General features: G+C 46.9%; 1 protein-coding gene across 2 annotated transcripts in view; it reads left to right on the top strand.

Moving 5' to 3' along the window:
* Positions 1 to 23,863, top strand: part of ENOSF1 (enolase superfamily member 1) — a 238,364-nt gene that overhangs the window by 21,180 nt on the left and 193,321 nt on the right. For both annotated transcript variants that reach the window (XM_078687452.1, XM_078687453.1), the window contains exon 2: positions 19,775 to 19,883. In XM_078687452.1, the coding sequence (XP_078543578.1) occupies positions 19,775 to 19,883 (109 nt within the window). The remainder of the gene's footprint in view (positions 1 to 19,774; positions 19,884 to 23,863) is intronic.

Raw genomic sequence — 23,863 nt, 5'->3', positions numbered from 1 at the left:
TCCACTGATGTCTAGGCCTCTCTACTCAGCTTTGTTTGCCGCAAGACACAGGAACTATCAGCATTCTGCAAAGGATTCCCTATGGCTGTTTCTTCACCACAGCACTGCCTGTGCTTCTGGCACACGCAGCTTGTGCCGCAACTGCAAATAGTATACAGGCGTGGAGCGATCTTCACAGCAACAATAAGGGTGGCTTATAAAGGCGTGGTGGGCGGAAAATGTAAGGGGCCTCCAATGCTATGGATGAGCACTTCACTCTCCTCAGAGGAATACCACTGCTGGCCAATACAAAACGCCTGCCTGACAGAAGAGGCTGGCCAACAACAGCGTGGCACCACGAATCCTTTCTTGTACTCTTTCAGTTTTACCAGCATGGCAAATCTCTGCAAGCAGCTGAACCTTTCTCTAGCCACACCCAAAAACTGGGAGTCGCAATGTCTATGAAGATGTTCGGAGAGGGTGTTTAATAACATGACACTCAAAATAAATATCCGAAAGCAGCCATAGTCTGAACGGGAATGCCAAGAAGCACTCGGGTAATAAGAAGTGCGAATAACGAAGGGTTTTAGCAGGAGGGGGAAAAGTTAGTATATTTCGCTGGAAAAATAAGCACATCCCAAGCAGAATTTAAACTCACCAAGTCAAAATGTACTTTGGAAAAAGTAGCACACCAGATTCAGAGCTGCAAGGAGCGGGGAAGCAAACACCTAGGGTCACAAGGCAGAATGTGGGATACACAAGACGGATTCCGAAGGTGTGATGACCGCCCAGAGTCAGCAGTGAAAACCAAACGCCGCGGAGGCCGCAGCTTCCTGCAGCCGACGAGTTCAAGGCATTCCGGAGGGAGCGAGCATTCCTTTGATCGGAGTCACTGAACAAAGGCAAACAAAGGCAGGCGCGGAGACTAGAGCGACCATCAGTTCATGGAGCCGGAAGGAAGACTGCACAGTGGAAGCGAAAGGTTACCCAACCAAAGCAGAACTGAGCTCAACAGCAACCAAACGCGTTGGAAAGGGTTACATCTTTTTATTTTTATTTTATGCGTTTTTATAGAGCGCGGACTTTACCCGAAGGTGCCGGAGCGCTTCACAATAGCAGTAATGATACATGAGGAGAAAATTACAAGTGAGCACGTTACAAAAGCAAACGTTACATTACATGAGGCAATAGTGACAATTGTGCATGTACCAAGAGCAAATAAAATTCAAGAGGTAGCAAGCAGTACGTTACAAGAGGAAAACGTGACATGTGTGCATGCATGTTACAAAAGCGTACAAAGTTAAAGTACAAGTAGAGGTATAATACTGGCATAAAATATAATATAATAAAAGGTAGACACTCAAAACACAAGAACAAACGTTACGTAACATGAGCCAATGGTGGCAATTGTGCATGTATCAAAAGCAAACAAAATACAAGAGGTAGCAAAAGTGAATGAAAACAGAAATTACAGCCAAGCTAGCGAGTCTTTAACTCTCTCTTGGTAAATTATATATTCCGCCTCCTCTTTGGATACATATTTCTCTGGGGGGTGTGTCAGGACGGGGCTGCTATCCACCCACAGACTCCTTGCCGTCTCACAGGCCTCCACGTTTCTCAGGAGGGGGCCCCTTCCCAGGCTCAGGGTGCGACCCCCGGGCAGGTAGAAGGCGAAGACCACGTTGTTCCACCTGCAGGGCTCATACGTCTGCCGTGACTTCAAGTCCAGCGGATACTTCTCCAGGCGGCCCGTGGAGGGGTCAAAGTACCAGGTGTAAAAGTTTGTGGTGGACTCGGGGGGCCCACAGCAGGTCCCCTGTCCAGGAGCGGGGCCACACGGAATCCAGCAGGGGCAGGTACTCAAACCCCACCCAGGAGGGGCTGTGGATCAGCACCCAGTGCACCACCTCCAGTTTGTAGGCCTCGGTGCCCAGGACCCTCAGGGCCGGCTCCTGCCCCCCGCAGTGCTGCTGCTTGTAGTTCCACAATAGCTCCTCGAAGCCGAAGGGGAACAGGCAGTTCCCGTAGCGGGAGTCTTCGCACAACGCCGGGGAGTTGGCCCCCATCTCCCGCAGGTCTCGCATCGAAGGGTGGAGTTGCCGGTGGGGGATGCTGCACCCCCAGTAGTGCTGTAAGACCGCCTCCAAGCGCCTGCTCTTGAAGCGCTCCACGTCTGGGTGCGGAATGTGCGGGGACTAGCAGGAGACGCTCAGGTTTACGAGGTTTCCCTTCAGGATGAAGGTATGCCGACATTTCTCCTCAGTATATGTTCACACACACGCTCCATTGAGAACATTTTCGACCACGGGGTTTGTGTGCTCAACTGGGAACCTGCACCTCTTTTTACCACTCCTTCCCCCACCCCCCGCTGCTCACAGCCCCCTCACCCCGATTGTGAGGCCAGCGGCTGCCTAGAGGGCGACCAATCCGATGCGCCCCCTTTTCACAGGCTTGCTGAGGAAGGGTGAGGGCTACCACCTCTATGCTGCGTTCAAAACTGGCCCCTATCGGGTCCGGCTTCGCCTCCCTCGGCCCATGTTTCTAACACATGGAAGCCTGCAATGGCTGTATATAAGACTGTCTCCAAGTCCCTTCTTACAATCAAGTTGTATCGTCTCTAGTGACCGGTCATAAGAACAAGGAAAGACACGGAAGCGGGAGGGGGGTGTGGGGGGCGGGAAAGACACGGAAGCGGGGGGGGCGGGAAAGACATGGAAGCGGGGGGGGCGGGAAAGACACGGAAGCGGGAGGGGGGGGCGGGAAAGACACGGACAGGGGGGGCGGGAGGATCACGGCGCACGCACATTTATAAACAAAATGCTCCTTACCTGATCGCCTCGTGGGAACTCGAATCTTGCAGCCAACTCCAACAACAGACACTTTGAAAAGGAACAAAACAGGCCGACTCGGAAAAAAAAAATAACACACACCCACCACCGTGATGACGAACAGAAGTGGGTGGAGAGGGAAAAAATCTCGGGAACGCCCCCGAATCTGGTCCGAGATTGACGGACAGAGCCCTCTCCCAATGGCTAGCCTCCATTTATGGAGCTAGCCAATGGGAGGAGGGGGCGGATACCCGACCCCACAGAGAAAAACATAAGGTTTTCCTAGCGCATGCGTACTTCGTACTTCGTACGCATTTGCTAGGCAAAACCCAAAAAGTAGTTCCCTAAATGTGATCAGTGGAAGGAAAGAAGCCAGCTCCAGAGGAGGGGCAAACACAAGATGGACAAGAAAAGCTATCCAATGAGAGGTAAGCAAATGAGAGTGACAATAAGGCCACCCAATGGAAAGCAACACACAGGCTGTGCGTCCCTGCAAGCTCTTTCAGTCCACAATAGGTCTTTTGCCACCAGACAGCTTGCACTGTCTGGTAGGCTCGACCGTAAAAGGATGCTAAATACAGAATACATGTGTGGAAAGGACTAAATGGCAAAACTAAGAAACTGTTTAACGTAAAATATTAACCTAGCACCAAACTCCTATAAATATGGCTACCCATTTGTGAGGGTGCCAATTGCTCATTTCACCTCAGATCCCAATTCACAAACCATCTGTGCATATTAGAGCAGTGCGCCCATTATTCTCTTATATACTGCCATTTTGCTTTCCGTGGACGGTTCTCTGTACACATTAGATCAATTCAGCCTATTCTCTCTTATGCTCCACCTTTGATTAACTAAATGGGTGGAGGAGTGTAGTCTTTTGATGTCCCTTCGCCCACCTTACCCTTGGGAGCGGCATTGATATGCGAATGTATTCAGCCCTTAAGTAAGAGGTAGAATTGTAATCGAATTCTTCACTGCTTACAAGAGAGCATGGAATCTGCTGTGCTGGCAGGAACTACTTCCATTGCACCGTTCACTGCAGCAGTCATGGACTGGAGAGCTTCCTTGGGGGAAAGGGAGCTTTGCCAGGTGCAGATCTCGGTACATCCCTGTGTGAAAGGTGGATGCACTGACATCTGTTCCTGCATCACACTCCCAGTGCCTCAGGTGCAGATTATACTGGAGCAGATGTGTGTGAATAAGATGCCCTGTGTCCACACAGTGCAATATTTGAATGCACTGATTCATTTTGTGAATTAGTGCGTGCATACAGTGCACTGTTTCCACTTCTGACTCTTGTGTATCTTTTCCATAGACTTAGTAAACTCTGCCCAGTCGATATGGTATTGGAGTATGAGGATTAATCTGCGCATCAGGCCTCTAGTAATACTCATTGAAGACTCAACCCAACCTCTTTATTCTCCTTTCAGTATGCCTCGCTTCTCAAATCTCTTTGATCAACCTGCTTCTCTCATCTGCTGTCTTTTTACCCTGCCTCCTGTCTGAACCCTCGAATTCCACCTTACACCTCTCTTTGGCCATATTTGTGCATATTCATAATAAGCAGAGCTTAGAGGAACTGAATAGGTGGAGTTAGGTAGAGACACGTGGCAAATATGTGACTACTGGGTTCCGCTTGACTCTATGAGGCATTGTAAAAGAGTCGTGGGTAAAGGAACACGCACTACCAAAATGTTCTCAAGATGTGAGGTTGTAGTGTGCTCCAGGGGTATCACCCTCTGATTAGGGTGTTGATACAAATACATGTAGGTAGTGCCGCGGGAATCAGCGACATCCCCCTGGGCACAGCTTGAACCCTGCATTACTCTTTTACTATGCACGTGGGTAGTGCCGCTGGAATCAGCGACATCCCCCTGGGCACAGCTTGAACCCTGCATTACTCTTTTACTATGCACGTGGGTAGTGCCGCTGGAATCAGCGACATCCCCCTGGGCACAGCTTGAACCCTGCATTACTCTTTTACTATGCACGTGGGTAGTGCCGCTGGAATCAGCGACATCCCCCTGGGCACAGCTTGAACCCTGCATTACTCTTTTACTATGCACGTGGGTAGTGCCGCTGGAATCAGCGACATCCCCCTGGGCACAGCTTGAACCCTGCATTACTCTTTTACTATGCACGTGGGTAGTGCCGCTGGAATCAGCGACATCCCCCTGGGCACAGCTTGAACCCTGCATTACTCTTTTACTATGCACGTGGGTAGTGCCGCTGGAATCAGCGACATCCCCCTGGGCACAGCTTGAAGCCTCCAAAAAGCAGGATACAGATATTTGATGAAAACATTTGAAGGATGAAGGCTGATCAAGTGTTCATGCTTTCACTGTATTTATTTAAAAATATCGATGCTTCGTTTAAAAAATAAATCAATTGGCTGTATACAAATCCATTTGTTTGTTTGAAGCAAATCTCCCGATGCCTTTCGGGCAGGTCGCCCTTCGTCAGGGGAATTATCTATTTTTTGAATGAAGCATCAATATTTTTGAATAAATACAGTGAAAGCATGAACACTTGATCAGCCTTCATCCTTCAAACGTTTTCATCAAATATCTGTATCCTGCTTTTTGCAGGCTTCAAGCTGTGCCCAGGGGGATGTCGCTGATTCCAGTGGCACTACCCACAAGCATAGTAAAAGAGTAACACAAATACAATAAGGTGAGGAAGTTCCTCATTTGGGTTTGTACGTATTGCATGGTTGAATGAAAGTAAATGCACTTATAGGATTGACTGCACAAGTAGTGCGGCAAAACTAAGAAGCAGATTGTTATGTGTAAAGGGGTTGGGTGCTTCGGTCCTGACGAACACCAATTGACTATTTCAGGCATAGGAATTTGGCTGAAACGTGTACACCCAACAGATATCGGAGTCCTAGCAATGAGTCCTACAATATCCCCGTAGACTTTCAGTGATCTGCCTTATTTTTTATTGATAGTTCCCACCTCCTAAAAAATCAAAAGAGCTCCCTTGAGGTTCAACGTAGAACCACCCACATACAGTCAGATCTGGGTGAGAACTCAATGATGAAGCATGCCACAAGGAACAGGAATGGAGACGGGAGTGAGACTCCTTTTAAACAAAAGGGGAAACCCCCCATGCGGTGGGATTGAGAGGCAATTTAGGAGACACTAAGTGAGTTCTCACTTTTGTGTATTTGGGCACTACGCCACTGACATTTAATATTGGGGACCACCAAAGAATGGTAGACCCAGATCAGATGACTCACTTATGAGTCGTAATGAAAGGTGCTTTAGATGAATCTGCTGGTGCAGTGGCAGTCGTTGAAATACCTGACAGCCAAGTTATATATGATTATGGATTCTAGTTTTCAGTTTCTACAGATTTCGTCTCAAAAACCCACCAGGCTTTAATCTGCTTTTTCAGTTAAAAGCAAACACCAAGAGAAATGCCGACGAGAGGTCACTAGAGGCCAGGCAACGAAAAGGGAGGCCGGGTAACGTATAGCTCTCTCCCCCACCAGTGTTGCCTGTATGATTGTTGTACACAGCGGTAGCACTGGTGAGAGAAGGGTAGAGAGCTCCTCAATGCCTGAGACACCCACCAGCCACCCTCCACGGACCGGCTCCTTCCAATGACAGTGGATCGACGGTCTACATACTGTGTAGGGGGTTGGGGTGCAGTGCCTCCAACCATAGTAGGCACCATGCCTGTCGCACCCGAGGTGCCATTGGGATAATATATTATTTGGGAGTTGGAGGAACAATGCTGATCAGCCCCTCTCGGATGGGGGATGTATGTCTACCGGTACTGACAGCTTATTGTTGGTGGTGTTCAGCCCCCATACACAGCATATCTGCCAGGCCTGTGGTCACAGTAGGTTAACATTTTGTTGAAGAGTGTGGGGGTGTGATTGTGAGCAGTCCCAATCCCATTGGGGAATGCCTGCCAGTCTTGGATCCCTTCAGGCCTGTATATTGTTCAAGGGATAAGGGTGCTTGAGTTTACCGCTACGGTGAAGCTATTGCATGTCTTATCATGTCTTATGTTGTCAGGACACCATGGTTTCAATCTTGTATCCTGGGATGTGTAGTCGTTTTATTCATTGATAGAATTATACTGCCATACCTGACAACAATGATTTGATACAAAAAAAGCATTGGACTGGAAACAAGGGGCCTGATTTAAAGTTAGGCGGAGAGGGTACTCTGTCGCAAAGGCAATGGAGAACCCTCTCTGCCAAACTGAAATTCTGCCCGCCCACCGCCCGCCCGCCGCCCCTGGCACACTCCTACAATGGCCCAACATAGTAAGTGCTGTCGTAGGCTTGGCCATTTCACAACCCCTCGATTTAGAATGGAAGGTCAAATAGCCAATTTTCACTGTCTGCAATGACCAGGTAAAACATGGTGGTAAAGGGGAGTAAAATCTTGTATTTTACTCCCACGCTATGGGAGAAATATACCATGGTGCAGAGGACATTGCTCTTTTATTTTTGAAGAGAAAATCACACAATAGAATGTTTGCCGTAGGGCTCCGCCATAGCGGGGAAGTTGTCTGTCAATCTTTCAGTGCATTGACAGGAACCACTGTGACACATTCATGATATCCTGATCCGGAAAGAGAAAACACTAGGCGCAGGTATTCGTGACCTCATTAAATATTTGGCTAATATCAAAAAGATTGTGAATGTGAAAGCAAGATTATATGTTTCATTATTTAACTAACCCTTGAGGAAGTCCCAAAAAGGGACGAAATGCATTGGATGTGGCCGTTACATATTTTATGGCTGTCAATGAATTTATTCAATGGGTTGTTGGAAATTTGGAGAAATAAGAATAAAAGTATATTTTACAATCTGAATGACATCTCAACTGGATACCTTTGAATAGATGTAATCATGCTATGGGACAAAAAAACTTAAACTGTGATTAGTTTAACTTACTGAGTGCACATTATAGTGGAATTAGTTTGGATATCTGTCATATGTCGACAGAGTGTAGTTTATATAGCAGCGGGCCCCTAATGAATGCACTAGTATTGGACTATATTGATTGTATTGTTATAAGGACGAGGGTTATGGACATTAAGTGTGGAGTTTAGGGACATAAGCTGCTATTGTCAATTATTTGATGTTCGACTTTCCCTACTGTTGCTTAGACTTGAGTGAGAATAAGAAATATAACCTCTCCGAAGTCCAAAACTTTCTCTACAGTTATGTAGACTGAAGTGGGAATACTCAGTTTAACTTTCCGAAGTTCAGCACTTTACCTACTGTTTGGTAGGCTGGCTTGGGGATATTAAATGTAACACCTAAATAGTCCAACACTTTCCATATTGTTGCATAGACTAGAGCGAGAATAGTAAATCAAACTCCACCGAAGTCCAACACTTACCCTGCTGTTCCATAGACTGGTGAGGGATAAGTGACTTAGCCCCTCACAAGTTTAATACTTTCTCTAATGCTTATTTCTATTATTTTTTTTTATTGTATTATTTAATTTTTTTTATAATTTTTACTTTGGGATGTTTATATTTTTAGGAAAAATGTATATATGGGAATGTGATTTTTTTCTATGTATTTCTTTCAATTATATTTTTAAATATATATTTTTAATTTTTGTATCTGCTAATAATATTTTAATTGTTAATATGTTTTTATTCTTCAGATGTGTGTATATATATTTTTTTTTCACACACATAAATATACACACACACACACACACACACACACACACACACACACATATATATTTCAACAGGTGCATGGTCTCACCATCAGGAGCTCACCCCCTATGACACCGATGCCGGGCAAACAGGTTACAACCCATCAAATACTATACTTAGATCTGTCATAGAAAAGAATGCTCACACTCCAAGGAGTTGTTGCTGGTGAAGTTTATTGCATGTTAGGTGGTTTGATGGTACCACCTTCTCCAGACAAACTAAAGTGCCAAACAAAACACTGAACATAAATAAAGGACCACTACTAAACAATGACCATAGACTCATATGTAACCCCAGCCGGGTAACTACACTCCGCCAGCGAAGTTTATGTAATTTTGCCTTACTCCGCGTTCCGTTGTGAACGCGGAGTTCAGGCAAAACTAGGACTCCGTGGCGGAGCATAGTTAGCCGGCCCCTTTACCCTCCCAAAATAATTAAAAGTAAGTAAAAGGCACTTACCTGCCCCGTGGCTGCCTCCTCCTTGACATCGCCGCTCTCCTGCCTCCTCCTCGCTGTCCTGCTTCACTGATAACCCCTACGCTGTACGTCTTGCATACACAATAAATCTTCAATACATGTCAACAAATGATCCCGTATTTTAAGTAACAGTTGCACCCGTTCACAGAGCAACTGTTTCATCATAATTACTATAAAAGCTTATTTAAACCTTTATAAGTAAAGGAATAGTTTACGTTTCTTGATTACATTTCAAGAACAGAAGATAGGTTACTCATTATCAATATTACAAAGTGTTGCCATCTTGGAAAGGTTACGATCAATTCATAAATCTTGGAAATTTGTACCATACTTAATAGATTCACCATATTTGTCAGCATATACCCTTACATTTTGAGAAGCTGTTGCCCCGTTATAGTTTGCCATCATTTCACACCAAAAGAAAGTGAAGTTAATTGTCGAACAGGTTACGTCATCCACCCTTCCTCTTACATCTTTCATTGTCCGATAATTCTTTATGTGTCTATGTTAATATGTATAATTCATGCACCGGACTTCTTGTCCAAAACAAAGGCCAGTTTACTATCATCCTCAGTTCCATTTTATGAGAATATTTTCCTGGATATGATGCTCCCGAAAATTCGGCATCCATATAATTTCAACTTGCCCCAGAGGACATTTCATTCCAGCAATGTCCTCAATTTCATAATTCTACATAAAAAATAGCTAATGTTATATGCAGCCTACCCTGTCCAATTATCTTGAAAACATTTACTAAAAAACAGAATCATAAATGGCATTTTTTATTTAAGATCATTCCTACAACTCAAAGTGTCATGTAATCAGTTTATATGTAGTACATTTCCATTACTCAACCTAGATGTACAGGTAGCTCTTCCTCCATGTTCAACCCACCATAGTATTTGGTCCCCAGATTTAAAATATTGCTCGTTCACAACCTCCTCAATCTCTCCGGAGAGCATATCTTGCCTTTGAAATGGAGTATAACATGTATTGAGTTTAGAATTATGAAATGAGGTACATTGCTGGAATGAAAGGGCTATCATCGTGGAAAATACCCACTGGAGCAAGATGAAATTATATGTATACCGAATTTTCGGTTTGCAAAACTTGTTGATGGTTAAGAATCACAACCTTTTTTTGCACCCACTAAAGAGTACATCCAGGCCTAGGCTCCTTCTTTTAGCTCCAGCTAGCGAGAACTTTTGTTGCCTTATACGCTGCATAGCGAAAAGGGCAAGAGATCTTCCCTCAATCTTTGTTTTTTGTCTCATTCAAATATTGAACAATCCACAATCATCAGCTATTAGTTGATTACCGTGTCAGTCGTGATGTTTCGGTTTTTCACTCTTCACCACCGTACTGACATTTTAATGAAAGAGTAGTTGTATGAGTTTGCATTATGCTGAGAGTCCGTTGTGCCGTGCTGTTTTGACCCTGTAGTAGGAACATGGCAGGCTCTAATGCTTCTGCAGAGGCAAAAGTGGGGCAGTCTCTAGTGTTGTGTGGGTGTGAAGTTGCCAACCCTATAGTTATGTTTGTGCGAATGTGCCGCACAGCTCTGGAGATTTGTGCCACTGCAGAGGTGGGCAATGGCAAGCTTCAGCACCTCTTCCACAGTGTGCCCGGGCCGCTCTCTGAGGCATTGTCCATATCCTAGAGATGTTGGCGTAGATGGTCAAAGCCAAAAGCAGGGAAAGGTGGTGACAGATAGATGTAAGGCTACAAGCTGACTGCTATCACGGACACAGAGGACACCAATAGCACCTACTGGCCTAAAAACTCACCTACAATAGCACGGTGCTCTGATACAGAAGGCAGGCCAAATATCACAACTGCAGCTGTATCGGTGGTTGTGTACTTGGCTCTGGTTGTTGTCACATGTCAGATATGAATATCGCAAGCAGGCCTAGCTTTTACCTTCCATTCCAGTACTTGTAATGTTATCACAAAATAAATGCAGAACTGAAGGACCAGGGATCAGAGGATGCACCGGATTGGATGAGCTACTCATGCCTCCCATATGAATACTCATGGGGACATAGAGCGTGGAAATACACATAGTTTCAAAGGCAATCAATATACTGTGTGACACTTTCAGCCAGTCCTGGCTTTTTAACAAATAATTACTTTAAGCAAACACTTATAACTATAAAAGCTAAGTGATACGCTCCATAATGCAAAATGCTGTTGGTTAAAATACTAGCGATTGTGTGATGTACTGCACATCGGTAGCCAGGCTTCTTAATTTTTAATAGGAATTACTTGAATTTCTTAAGAGTGGAATTAATTGAAAGTCATTTTAGATCCTCAACCGCCCTGTAATTGATGCAGATAGGCATGAAATATTTAAACCATTGCCCTCTCAAACCTCTACCTTTTTCGTTTTTGTTACTTACATTTTGTTTGCAAAATAATACTTATGCTAAGTAGGCAAAACGAATCAAAGCAACATGATGCAAAAAGCACTTGACCTCTCTCCTTTCCTTCTGCTGAATCCCTGAACTGGACCGTGTGAGGGAGTGGAGAGGTTTAGGGGGAAGCTTGTCATCACGATGACAGCAGAGCAACTACATATAGTTAGAAGTACTCGTGCCAAGAGGCATACACATACCCATGGTTACTCGGGGAAATATACACAAAAACACACGTTCTTGATGAACAAAAATACATCATGCACATGCAGGCAAACATACAATGACAGGCTCTATAACTAATGCATGACTGTTTTGAAAATCACTGGATGAACACGTGTGAGTGAATAAATGGATGACTATATGAAAGCATAGGTGCAGGTTGAAAAGGGGATCCTGTGATGTGGGTGGTGTGGGGTTTACATGGACGGATGCTGTGGCAAAGCAAGGGTGTCGCGGGGCGGTACGCCTCAGGTGACATGAGTTTTGGGGGCGGCGGCCTCTCACCCCCGCTCTACCTGCGGACGTCGTGGGGCAGCAAATGCAGGAATCACCAGCATCTCTCCCCGACGATCTTACATGTGGCTGCCGCAGGGCGCCGAACTCAGGGACTGCCATGTGTGGCCAAAGGTCTAGCTAGGCCACTGGACAGATGAGTGAGGGTTCATGAAAGTATGAGTAAGGGTAGTTGATAGACCTTCGAAGATAAATGCATAGCTTGGATTAGGCCATTTTTATAGTGCAAATTTCACCAGAGGTTTTGTGCCACTAGAAAACTATAAAGGAAAAAGAAAAAAATATATTTACTCATGAAACAGATACGTTTTAAAAGGTTTTCTGCCTATGAGCGAATCATTAGCTCAGTCAGCCATCAATTTTTGTGCTCACCCCTCAGCTTTTTGCCCATTCACTCATTCATACAAACACATGCTCACCCTTTCATCCATCCAGCATGCTCTCACTACCCCATTGATCCATCCATGTACTCATGCATACGTTCATCCATTCACTGTTACTTGTGACGCTCTAGTGTTTCGCGGGTCTCGGCCGAGACCCGGAAACACTCCCACACAATGTATCACCTTCTGGCCAGGCGTGGCCAGAAGGCTATAAATAAAAGGACGGAGGTCGCTCGGGGCTTCCGGTCCAACACAGTAAAGATAGCGTGGTGTCCCTTATTTGCATGCGTCCACACTCACCGGTAGGCCCCAGTAGTAACGGCCCCCACTCCCTTACACTGGCGACGAGGGTGGTGACCATCGGAGAAGAACCCTAGCTGAGGAGTGGGACGTTCCCTTGCTGGCGGTGACGGTGTGCTCCCAGCCTGACGTGTGCTCCGACGTTGTGGCAGAAGGGCAGAGGAATAAGTTACCGCGAATCGTGATCGCACCGGGAAGCAGCATGGAGTGGCTGCGTGAAGGCCGGAGGACAGTGGTGGTTCCCTGCGGTGAGAGGCCCGGCAGTGATCAGCTGCGCGGCGCGAAGGCCCGGCTGGTGCACAGAGAGGTGCGCGCATGCGCGGTGGTAGTGAGGCCCGCCCCAGCGTCGGAGACGCATGAAGAAGCCTCGATCCCTTCAAGTGTTTGGTGCGATCCGCGCGGGAGGGCAGAGAGTCCCCGCAGCTGCAGGGTGAAGGCAGTTAGCGTGTGGGGGAAGGAGACATGGTCGAGTACAGTTACCAACAAGCACTGGTACCTGTAAGAAAAAAGAAAAAAAAGAGAAAGTGGATGAGTAAATAAACACGTACAGAGGAAATGGACATAAGAAACCAAGTGGCATGAAGAGAGGGCAATAATACATGAATAAATCCAATGAGAAGTGTTCGCTAAGTCACAGAGTGGGCTACACATCACACTGGGTCAGACACGTGGAGCGTAGGAGCAAGCACTTACAATCACAGCAATGTCAGTGGTGCAAGATGCCGCAGCGACAGGAGGGGTTCAACAGGCAGCAGCCCCGGCTCAAGGAGCAGGCCGGCAGGACAACAAGTAGTAGGTCCAATAGTCCAACCGTCACCTCACTCCCAAATCAACCCGATACCTCCGTTTAGTGCGCTAGCTGACCCAGGCACAGCTGCGCCGAGGTGGGCAGTATGGCGGAGTCATTTAAATAACTATTTCGCGGCAACGAGGGAAAAGGACAATGAGGTGAAAAGATCCTTATTACTGCACTTTGGTGGTGATGAACTCTACAAGTTATTTTCACACCTACCAAACACCGGAGCATCAACAGACTATAATGCTGCGGTTCAAGAGCTGAATGCACACTTTGACCCGCAATTGAACCCCCATTATGAAAGGTTCAAATTCAGACAATCCAGACAAAGGGAAGGAGAAACGATGGATGCTTTTCTTGCACGACTAAGAGAGCTGATAAGCACATGCCCGGATGATGATCAAACAAAGGAGGTAAGGAGGTAACTGCCCAACTGATTCAGGGATGCAAGAATAAGCACCTAAGGACACTGATATTAAGACAGCCCCGCATAACCTTGGATGAAATATTAATGTTAGCCAGGTCTCATGAGTTGTCGGATGCACGCGCCACGGCGATGGAGGCCGCCATCTACCCATCAGCAAGAACTGAAGTAACAGTGAAGACGGAAAGGGTGGATGCTGTGCGGAGTAATAGCCGCGGAGGACGAGGAAGATGGCCGACCAGGACACAGCGGCGGGCGCAATGTGGCTCCTGCGGATATGAAGAGCACAACCAAGATGGCTGCCCTGCACGTGGCAAGACGTGCGCCAAATGTGGAGGACTTAACCATTTTGCCAGCGTCTGCAGGGGTGGTGCAAGAGGAAACTTCAGAGGACAAGGAACAGCAGGGAAGAAAGCACCGACTAAAGCAGTCAGGCAACTTGCCCTAGAAGAAGCACGGGATGCGCACCCGTCGAGAGGGAATAGAACACAGCCCCGCCACACACAGCGACTAGATGACTCGTCGACGGAGGGTGAGGAAGAATGCTACTACGTATCCTTCGTGAGTGAACTCAAAAGGAGGCGAAGACCGCAACCGAAGTGTCAGATTCAGATCGATGGTTCGACAGTAACAGGAGTCATAGACACTGGAGCCACGATCAATGTGATGGGCATTCAACATTACAAGGCGTTGCGGCCACGACCACAACTGGTACCATCGAAAGCTCGTATCCTCACATATGGCAGCAAGACGCCGTTACCCCCGCGAGGGAAGATGACTGTACAAGTGAAAGCAGAAGGTCAAGAGCTGAAGACCACCTTCCATGTGATTGACAAAGAGGCGGACTTGCTGGTTGGCAGTCATACGGCTGAGGACCTCAAACTAATTGCGTTCACCAATGCCGTCAAAGCACTACACACAGAGGAAATCCTTCAATTATTCCCATCACTGTTTCAAGGTCTAGGAACCATCAAGAGGCCACCAGTCAAGCTACACATTGACAAGGCGATACAACCCATAGCTTTGAGGCATCGGAGAATTCCATTCCATCTCAGGTCGGCGGTAGAAAGAGAATTGATAACGCTGGAAGAGCAGGGAGTAATAGAAAAAGTGACGGGGCGGACACCGTGGGTATCGCCGATGGTGATTGCAGAGAAGCCCCAACAGCCTGGCAAGATTCGTATATGCATTGACATGAGGATGCCCAATAAGGCAATCAAGAGGGAGAGGCATCTCACGCCCACAGTAAATGACATACTAACGGACCTGAACGGAGCACAATGGTTCTCCAAATTAGACTTAAACGCAGGTTACCATCAACTAAAACTGGCAGAAGAGAGCCGCTTCATCACAACGTTTTCAACGCACTTAGGACTAAGAAGATATAAAAGGCTCAATTTTGGCATAACATCTGCAGCCGAAATCTTTCAAAACACCATCAAAGAGATCCTGTTTGGGTTGAGTGGAGTCTTAAATGTCAGTGATGACATACTCATCCACGCCAAGACTAGTGAAGAACACCACAGGAGGCTAAAAGCCACGCTGCGAAGACTGGCCGACTTTGGAGTCACACTGCATAAGGACAAGTGTCAGTTCTTCAAACAGTCCATAGAGTTTTTTGTATATGTCTTCGACTCGGAAGGAGTCAAGGTAGACCCTCGGAAGTCGACCGCCATTAAGTGTGCTCCGGCCCCAACTACCGCGTCGGAGGTGAGGAGCTTCATGGGTATGGCGCAGTACTGTGCCCGGTTCATCCCGCAGCTTGCCACCATAGCTGAGCCTCTGCGGAACTTAACCAAGAAGGAAACTCCCTGGAGGTGGTCCCGAAGTGAAGCCGAGGCGTTTAACAAGATAAAGGCATCGCTGTTAGACAGCACCACAATGGCATATTTTGATACGGCTAGACAGACAGAAATATTGGTGGACGCCAGTCCTGTTGGTTTGTGCGCTCTACTAACGCAAGAATCAGAGCCTGGAGTGTGGGTTCCCCTGGCATTTGCGAGCAAGGCCCTCACAGCGACAGAGGCAAGGTACTCGCAGATCGAGAGAGAGGCCTTGGCCGTGAAGTGGGCCTGCAATCATTTCCACTTATATATCACCGGGCAACCCTTCAGGATGGTCACAGATCATCAGCCGTTGATACCTTTGTTTAAAGGTACAGCACCACATCCACCGCCGCGGATTGAGCGATGGGCCATTCAGGTCCAACATTATTAAATGGATCTGGTCTACAGACCGGGAGCGAAAAACCCAGCGGATTTTCTGTCACAACATCCTCAGGTGAAGGCAAGTGAGGCTCAAGACCAAGAACTACGGACCGAAGAATTTGTAGACATGGTGTCTCAATTGTCATGTCCCCAAGCGCTAGCAGCAGAAGATATTGTAGCTCAGTATGACAATGATGTAGTTGTGACAAGAGTCAAGACGGCAATAGACACTGGTTCCTGGGAGAACTTTTTGCATAATGTGAGTGACTGGAATGAAGCAGACCGCACTCGCCTTTCTCAGTTCTGGAGGGTACACAATGAATTCAGTAGAGCAAACAATGGGCTCCTCCTTCGAGGGTCACGTGTAGTCATTCCGAATACGCTCCAGGATCGAGCGACCTCACTGGCCCATGAAGGACACCAAGGAACGAGAAGGATGGAAGCCAGAATGAGGCAAAAGGTGTGGTTCCCTGACATGGATGAAAAGGTGGACAATGTAGTAAGGAACTGCCGAGCATGCCAGTTAACCAGTCTGCCGGATACCCCGGCACCAGTCATCACGGAAGAACCCTCTCCAGCACCCTGGACCTGGGTCAGCTTGGACTTTGGTAGTTTTCCTGATGGGAGAGTGACTGTGGTACTAGTAGACAGTTACACTAAATACCCAGTGGTAGAGGTAGCACCATCCACCAGTTTTGTAAATATCCAGCCGATCCTCAGCAAAATATTTGCGATGTTTGGTATCCCTCAGGTGGTTAAAACGGACAATGGCCCACCGTTTCAAGGAAACGAAGTCAAAGAGTTCCTGCAAAAGTTGGGGATAAAGCACCGTCGAATCACACCTCAATGGCCTCAAGCCAATGGGGAAGCGGAAGGATTTATGAGGACTGTCAATAAAACCCTAAGGATAGCAATGGTAGAAGGGAAGGATCCAGAGACAGCACTGCAACTTTTTCTGAGGGAGTACAGAAGCACTTCCCACAGCACCACTCAAAGATCCCCCTGGTCGTTGATGTTTGCAGGACCCCGGCATGACCTATTGCCCACGGCAGAGAACTGGACGCCTGAACCATATGTACCGGCCGCCGCCCAAGAGAGGAGGAGAAAAACAAACGAAAGGGCAAGCAAGAAGAGGCGGGCACGAGACAAAGAATTGACCCCCGGAGACATGGTGCTGGTACGAACACGCAGACCAGGAGGAAAGTTTCGTACTCCATATGAAGTAGAACCGTGGACTATCAAGGCGACCAAAGGCACTGCGGTGACGGCACAAAAGAGTGGGGAAGAAATCACCATGTCTCGTGGTTTAAACGCATTCCATCTGTGCTTGAAGCCCCAGCGACCGAATATGGGCCCGTCACTGAAACTGCTGACCAATCTGACGGTGTTGGTGATCCGGTGGAAAATGGTGAACTTGCCAGCAACTCGCCATCTCCAATGAGGAGAGAGTTTGAACCCTTGCCAGCCAGGGAACGAAGTTTTCACAACCTTCGACCAAACCCCAGACCAAGCCAGAGGCTGGCCGACTTTGCATGTTGACTTACCAAGACTGTTCGAAAAGAAAGGAAAAACAAATACCAAGGTGGGAAGGGATGTGACGCTCAAGTGTTTTGCGGGTCTCGGCCGAGACCCGGAAACACTCCCACACAATGTATCACCTTCTGGCCAGGCGTGGCCAGAAGGCTATAAATAAAAGGACGGAGGTCGCTCGGGGCTTCCGGTCCAACACAGTAAAGATAGCGTAGTGTCCCTTATTTGCATGCGTCCACACTCACCGGTAGGCCCCAGTAGTAACGGCCCCCACTCCCTTACATTACTCACAAATGTATCCCTCCGTGCACTCATCCATCCAACCATTGACTCTTTCACTTAATCATCTATCTGTATAACCACACTTACAAAGTCGCCAATCAATGAAAAACTTTAATTTCTAAGAAAACTCGAGATTACTTTGAAAATATGGGTTCATATTTATGACACTTTGCGTCATGCTTGCACCACGCAACGTGGTACATGTGTGAAGCAAACCTCTAACTCAGATTTGCAAGAAGGTGCCCCTTCTTGCACAAAAACAATCCTGCCTACAACACAGGCACCCGTGTACCCTGGTGCAAAGGTGCCTATGTTGGCGCTAGGCTGCCGAAATGGTGCAAGAGAAGGGTGAAAGGACAGGAATGCACAATATTGGATAAATACGGCGCACTCCTGCCCTGACCCTGTGACACAGAGCAGTGCAGCAAAGTAGCTTGCTGCGCTGCCCTGTGCCACAATTCCCGTAAATATGCCCCCTGATGATCAACCTCGGTTACAACCTTATCTGTGCTTGCTTTTGTTACTCTGCACATGTGTAACCAACATTAGTTTTTTGGGGCAATTTACGGTTATGAGGTAACATAATCCTATATGCCTTTTAATTTAAATTGTTTTTAAAAAAAACACTGAAGATTATCTTCATCCACACTCAGTTATGGGTTACCATATTTGAAGAAGCATGGTGATTAAAAACCCCAAAATGCCAAGGTGTCCTCATGGGCTCTCATTCCAAGTTGCACGGTACTGGGGACACAATAGAATTACATGCAATTTAGCAATACTGTGCGGTAAATCTGCCCCCCTGTCGTGCAATTACAAGTTATTACCCATGGAATGGGGACTTACCGTGTGGAACCGATTTTGTTTCCAATCAAAAGCACAGGGAAATCCCAATCTCGTGGGTTTCTAGCACATACATTTAGGGGTTTGGGTGTAGCATGGGAGGGAAGAGGCGGAGGCATAACACAAGCAGGAAGCCCACTCTAACTCTTAAGGGGGCCCAATTCATGCCAAGGTCAATGTATATCTGAATATATGGGAGACCCATCCCCCCTCCTGACAGTCTGCAGGGGACCCCATTTTTTGAGAAACGACACTTGGAAGAAGAAAATGCTTTCTCCCACCCCACACACACCAGAAAACACGTAGGGAATGAGGCTTGTCTGGTACTTTCAAAGCCTCATGTACCAGCGTAATTAACACAGAGTAAAATAGGGGCTGATACTGCTCCCACGGCCCAAAAACCTTCTGAAATCCGGCAGAGCTGAATTCCATCAAGTGAGTTTTTTCTCACTTCACTTGCAATGAGGGCTAGGGTCTTTGAACTGACTCATGTAAAGTACCTAACAAATCTTGAACAAAATATTTATTCACGCAGAGTAAACCTACATTGTTCGACTGGTTTTCAGATAATGCCCTGAAATTATAAACCTTGAGATGTAAGAATGGAAAGTGCGTCACAGATTCCTTATTTCTAGTCCTGCTGCTTGTGTCTGCTTGGTAACTGCGGTATTGTCATCAAAATGGCGAAGGTGCAGTGCGATGCGCAAACGGCCATTACCCGAGTCACAGTTCCATTTGTTAAAACTTGCCAGTGATTCATCCGTTTGTTTACGAGTTAATTACGTCGTGCTGTTGCAGCCTGGCGCGTGCGAATTGCCTCTAATATCTGTCTGCCGTACAGATGTAGAACAAACATGGCACTTGACGTACTTCCCCCTTTGTCATATTTTTCCATATTTGCTAATCTACACACTCACCATTTGATAGATTTTAACAGATTCTTCAATTAAAAAATCAAGCAAACAATTCCTGGGGGATAAATATAAAATTAATTTTGTAAGTAAATGAGCAAAGCAATAAGATTGCAAGCTGCACTTGGCTAACAGATTGAGCTTGCCTAAATGTGTTGTTCATTTTGTATTGATTACACAGCACACAGATCCGGATTATTCTGCGGCTTACGTCATCATTGAAACAGATGCAGCCGATGGCCTCAAAGGCCATGGATTGACATTTACTTTGGGGAAAGGAACAGAAGTTGGTAAGTTATTTTTACGCACAACTGTTTCATCTGAAAGCCCGAGAAGTACTCAGTGAATGGGTGAACTTTAGCTGGAAGGTAATGTATATTTGGGAGCACTCATAGTTGTGTAATGTCAGTCCTGGTTGCCCCCCTCCCCTCTCCCCCTCGATGCAGGGGACTGTAGGTATAATTCTGAACTGAATGTCAAGCACCCATTTTAAATCAATCCCATAATAATTGAACTCCTTGCGTTATAGTGGCACCAAACACCCAGGCCCAATACGTATTCCTGATAGGGGGGCAATTAACAGCTCCAGGCTCCTGGAAACTTCTGGAAGACCTCAGAAAGTTTTGGTCAAGAAAATGCCAACTTTCTAAAAGTTTTTACAAACAAACAAAAGCCAGTACTGACATTACTTTCCAAACTACTACTTTCCAAACTACAATTTTACATTTAGGAACACAAAACTCAATTATCATGTTATCACACATAATGATTAAGAGAAAACGATAATTGAGTTTTGTGTTCCTAGATGTAAAATAGTAGTTTGGAAAGAAATGTCTGAACTGGCTTTTGTTTGTTTGTAAAAATTTGATAGTGGCTGAGCCTTGCTGACATTAAATTGGCCCAACCCCCATTGTGTTTTGAACTTTCTAAACCTGGCATTTTTTAAATTGAAATTTAAAATCTGACTTTATCATTAAAGAGGATTTTAATTACAATTCATGAGAGTCCAGACATGACCTTTCTGCCTGTTCCCGATAACATGTTAGAATTATTAAATGTAATAAGGTAGCCCAATGTTATCCAATGTTATCACTGCAGTGATAATTAACTTGGGAGTTTTTCGCCACCAGGACATGTAGATCTTAAAAAACACATGTCCTACCTCTAAATACAATGCACCCTGCCCTATGGGCTGTTTAGGGCCTCCTCTAGGGGTGGCTTATACTTATCAAAAAGGACGTTTTAGGCCCGCAAAAGGTTTATGTTCAGGCCCGGACTGGCCGTTGCGGGCACCGGGCAATCCCCCGGTCGGCCGCATGGGTGGGGGCCGGTTTTGGGCCCCAGGGGGGACGTTTTTGTTACAGGGCCGTTTTTGCAGCATAGCTGCAAAAACGGCCCTGTAACAAAATCGGCCGAAAACCGGCCCTGGCAAAGAGTGCGGTCGCACCCCCAGGGGAGAGGGGGGGCCGGCTGAGCACTTTGCCAGGGCCGATTTCGGTTCCCAGTCCGGCCCTGTTTATGTTGCCAGGTCACATTGTCAGATTATAATTTCAGTATAGACTGCAATGGCAGGCCTGAGGCATGTTTTAATAAGCTACTTTTAGTGGATGGCACAATGTGTGCTGCTGCCCACTAATAACATTTAATTTACAGGCCATGGGTACCCGTGGTACCATACATGAAGGAGGTACAAGTATATTAAATGTACCAATCAGTTGTAAGCCAATTGTACCATGTTTTAAGGTGAGAGCATATGCTTTTTAGCACTGGTTAGCAGTGGTAAAGTGCACAGAGTCCTAAAAGCCAACAAGAATGGGTTCATAAAACAGTAGGGGTGAAGCCAAATCGTATGGGGGTGATCTTGCATAGAGGACTAAGTCCAACAAGGACTCTCAAAGAATTAATGCCATTATTTTGATGATGGAAAGCGGGTGCTGCGTAGAAAAGACTTTCATGTGGTGAGGTTATAATGAGCACATCCTATAAGTTACTCTACATTTGGCTTGAAAGTAATGTGTTAGTAATTTTATTGTGTGTGATGATGAGCAGAAATTGAACACCTCAAAAGTTATTTTGAACACCACAAAAAAGTACTGTGAATCAGTGTGGTGAGGGAAAAGCGCAGACATGGTAAAGGTGGCATGAGTTTCGGGATTAAGTAGGAGATAGAGAGTTTCCTGAAAGTGGAGAAGGTGATGATGGGTATGAATTAGAGATTATTAAGGATAGAACTGTTATTGAATATGATTGTGTGTAGAAAGATATAAGGAGTAGCTCTAATTGAGGAGGACACCAAGTTGTTTTAGTGATTTTGTGATGACATTGCTCCTCCTCTGTGAGTTAACAGTGGTTGTCTTTGTGTGGTTTATTTGTCTGTGTGTATTTGGTAAATATGGTCACTTTTTTCTGTTCGTTTTAATTTTGTTTGTTAGAGAAAGGGGTTGTTTAACTGCGTGGTTAAGGGTGATGTTTGGGAATTGTATGCATGTCATAACATTTGTCAGTTGTTTGTGATTATTGTGTGCCATTCTTTAACCCCTTCCGTGCGGGGCATATTCCCCGCTGTGCTGGGGGGGGCGCGCACAGCGCCCTGGTGCTCATGACGAGCTCAGCTCATCATGAGGCATGGCGCTCCGGTGCTCATGAGGAGCTGAGCTTGTCATGAGCGCACCCGTTCCCGTGGAACGCTCAGCACAGCAGGGGAATTTTCCCCGTGTGTGAGCGATCCACAGCTCATGACGAGCTCAGCTCGTCATGAGCACCGGAGCGCCGTGCCTCATAACGAGCTGAGCTCGTCATGAGCATGGAAAAGGTTAAAGATCAGTTTGCGGTGTACCGGCAACAGTTTTGCAGACTTTTCCCTGTGTGACAGAAAATACATTCACAAAGTCATTGCTTGAAGTAATTATGAAGCTGCTACATCCCACTAGGTTCCCTTTGGATACTCAAAATGTTGATTAGACGTATGCACCCCTCTTTTTTAAGTGATTTACTAATCTGAAAATAAAGTTTAAGAACCACTCTCATGAGACGGTCGTCTAGGTCCGTCGGCTCCACATCCCTGAGGGGTAAACAACTAGCCACACCGACCGAAACCAAACAAAAAGGACAAAAAAAGGTGGGGGAAAGATCTGCGCTACCAATCGATGAACGAGAGGTGAAGAAGCGCAACCACTGAACGAGAAACGAGCCCTTGAACCCGCCGAGGGTAAACAACAGCACGCAGATCAAGATGGCGGCGTGAGGCGAGAAGGAGCCATCGGCTGGGGGAAATCAACGAATTAACAAGCAGAGCGTGCCTCCACATCTGAAGCACTCCGACAGCTGTGCCCAGAGACCTCCCCCCCACCAGTGCAGTCGAGAACGTCAACAAGCCGCGACTTAAAGCACGACAGAAGAGCCCAGAGTTGACGGCCGCCTTGAACTAAAAAGGGGATAAAGAGAGGACGTCGCACAGAAGGAGAGGAGGAAAGCGATCCAAACCTGTCCGGAAAGCCGAGTCACCCAAGCACCAGAGGACCGGGTGGCGAACGAACCGGAAGTAAGAGGGCTGCGAGGGCGCCATTGCCGGAAGTCTTCCCCGATTTCAGGCGGAAGGCATGTAGGCAAGCTGCCCGCGACCCGGAAGCGGAAAGACAACAGCCGGAAGGGGAGGCAGGCAGGAAGACGGAGAAGCGCGATCACCAGCAACGCCCACCAGAGAGGCGGGAGAGAAGGGAGGAGAGAGTGGTAAGCAGCCCCGTAGGTGCCGACACACGCTGGAAGCCAAAAGACCACGCACCGGAGGCAAGAGAAGGGGAGCCAGTGATTAAAGGGAGAGGTGCTCTGAGAGACTAGCGGGCGCAACGCAAGCGAGGCACTCAAACGCCCAAAGCAAAGGAGCACGTCGGATATAATATAACCTAACCAAGGCCGAGCAGGGCAGAGAATAAAACGGAGGCCAATCTGACATAGAGCACCCGGAGCAGAGGTGCGGGGGCGCTGACTTTGAAGGCAGCACAGGCGCACTACCCTGAAGCGGGAGCTAGCGACCAAAGGGAGAGCTGCGCTGAGAGAGCAGCGGGCACAACATATGCGAGGCACGCACACGCCCAAAGCAAAGAGCACGTCGGACAAAACCAAGGCAGAGAGGGGGCCAAACTGTCGTACAGCACCCGAGGCAGAGGTGCGGGGGTGCTGATTTTGAAGGCAACGCAGGCGCACCACCCTGAAGGGGGAAGCATACGAGGCAACCGGCAGCAGAGCCAGAGAGGTACGGAGCGAGCACCCT

Source organism: Lissotriton helveticus, chromosome 4_1 (genome assembly GCF_964261635.1).
Source record: "Lissotriton helveticus chromosome 4_1, aLisHel1.1, whole genome shotgun sequence".
NCBI lineage: Eukaryota > Metazoa > Chordata > Amphibia > Caudata > Salamandridae > Lissotriton > Lissotriton helveticus.
The sequence above is the reverse complement of the archived record's forward strand: the minus strand, read 5'-3'. Positions and strand labels throughout refer to the sequence as shown.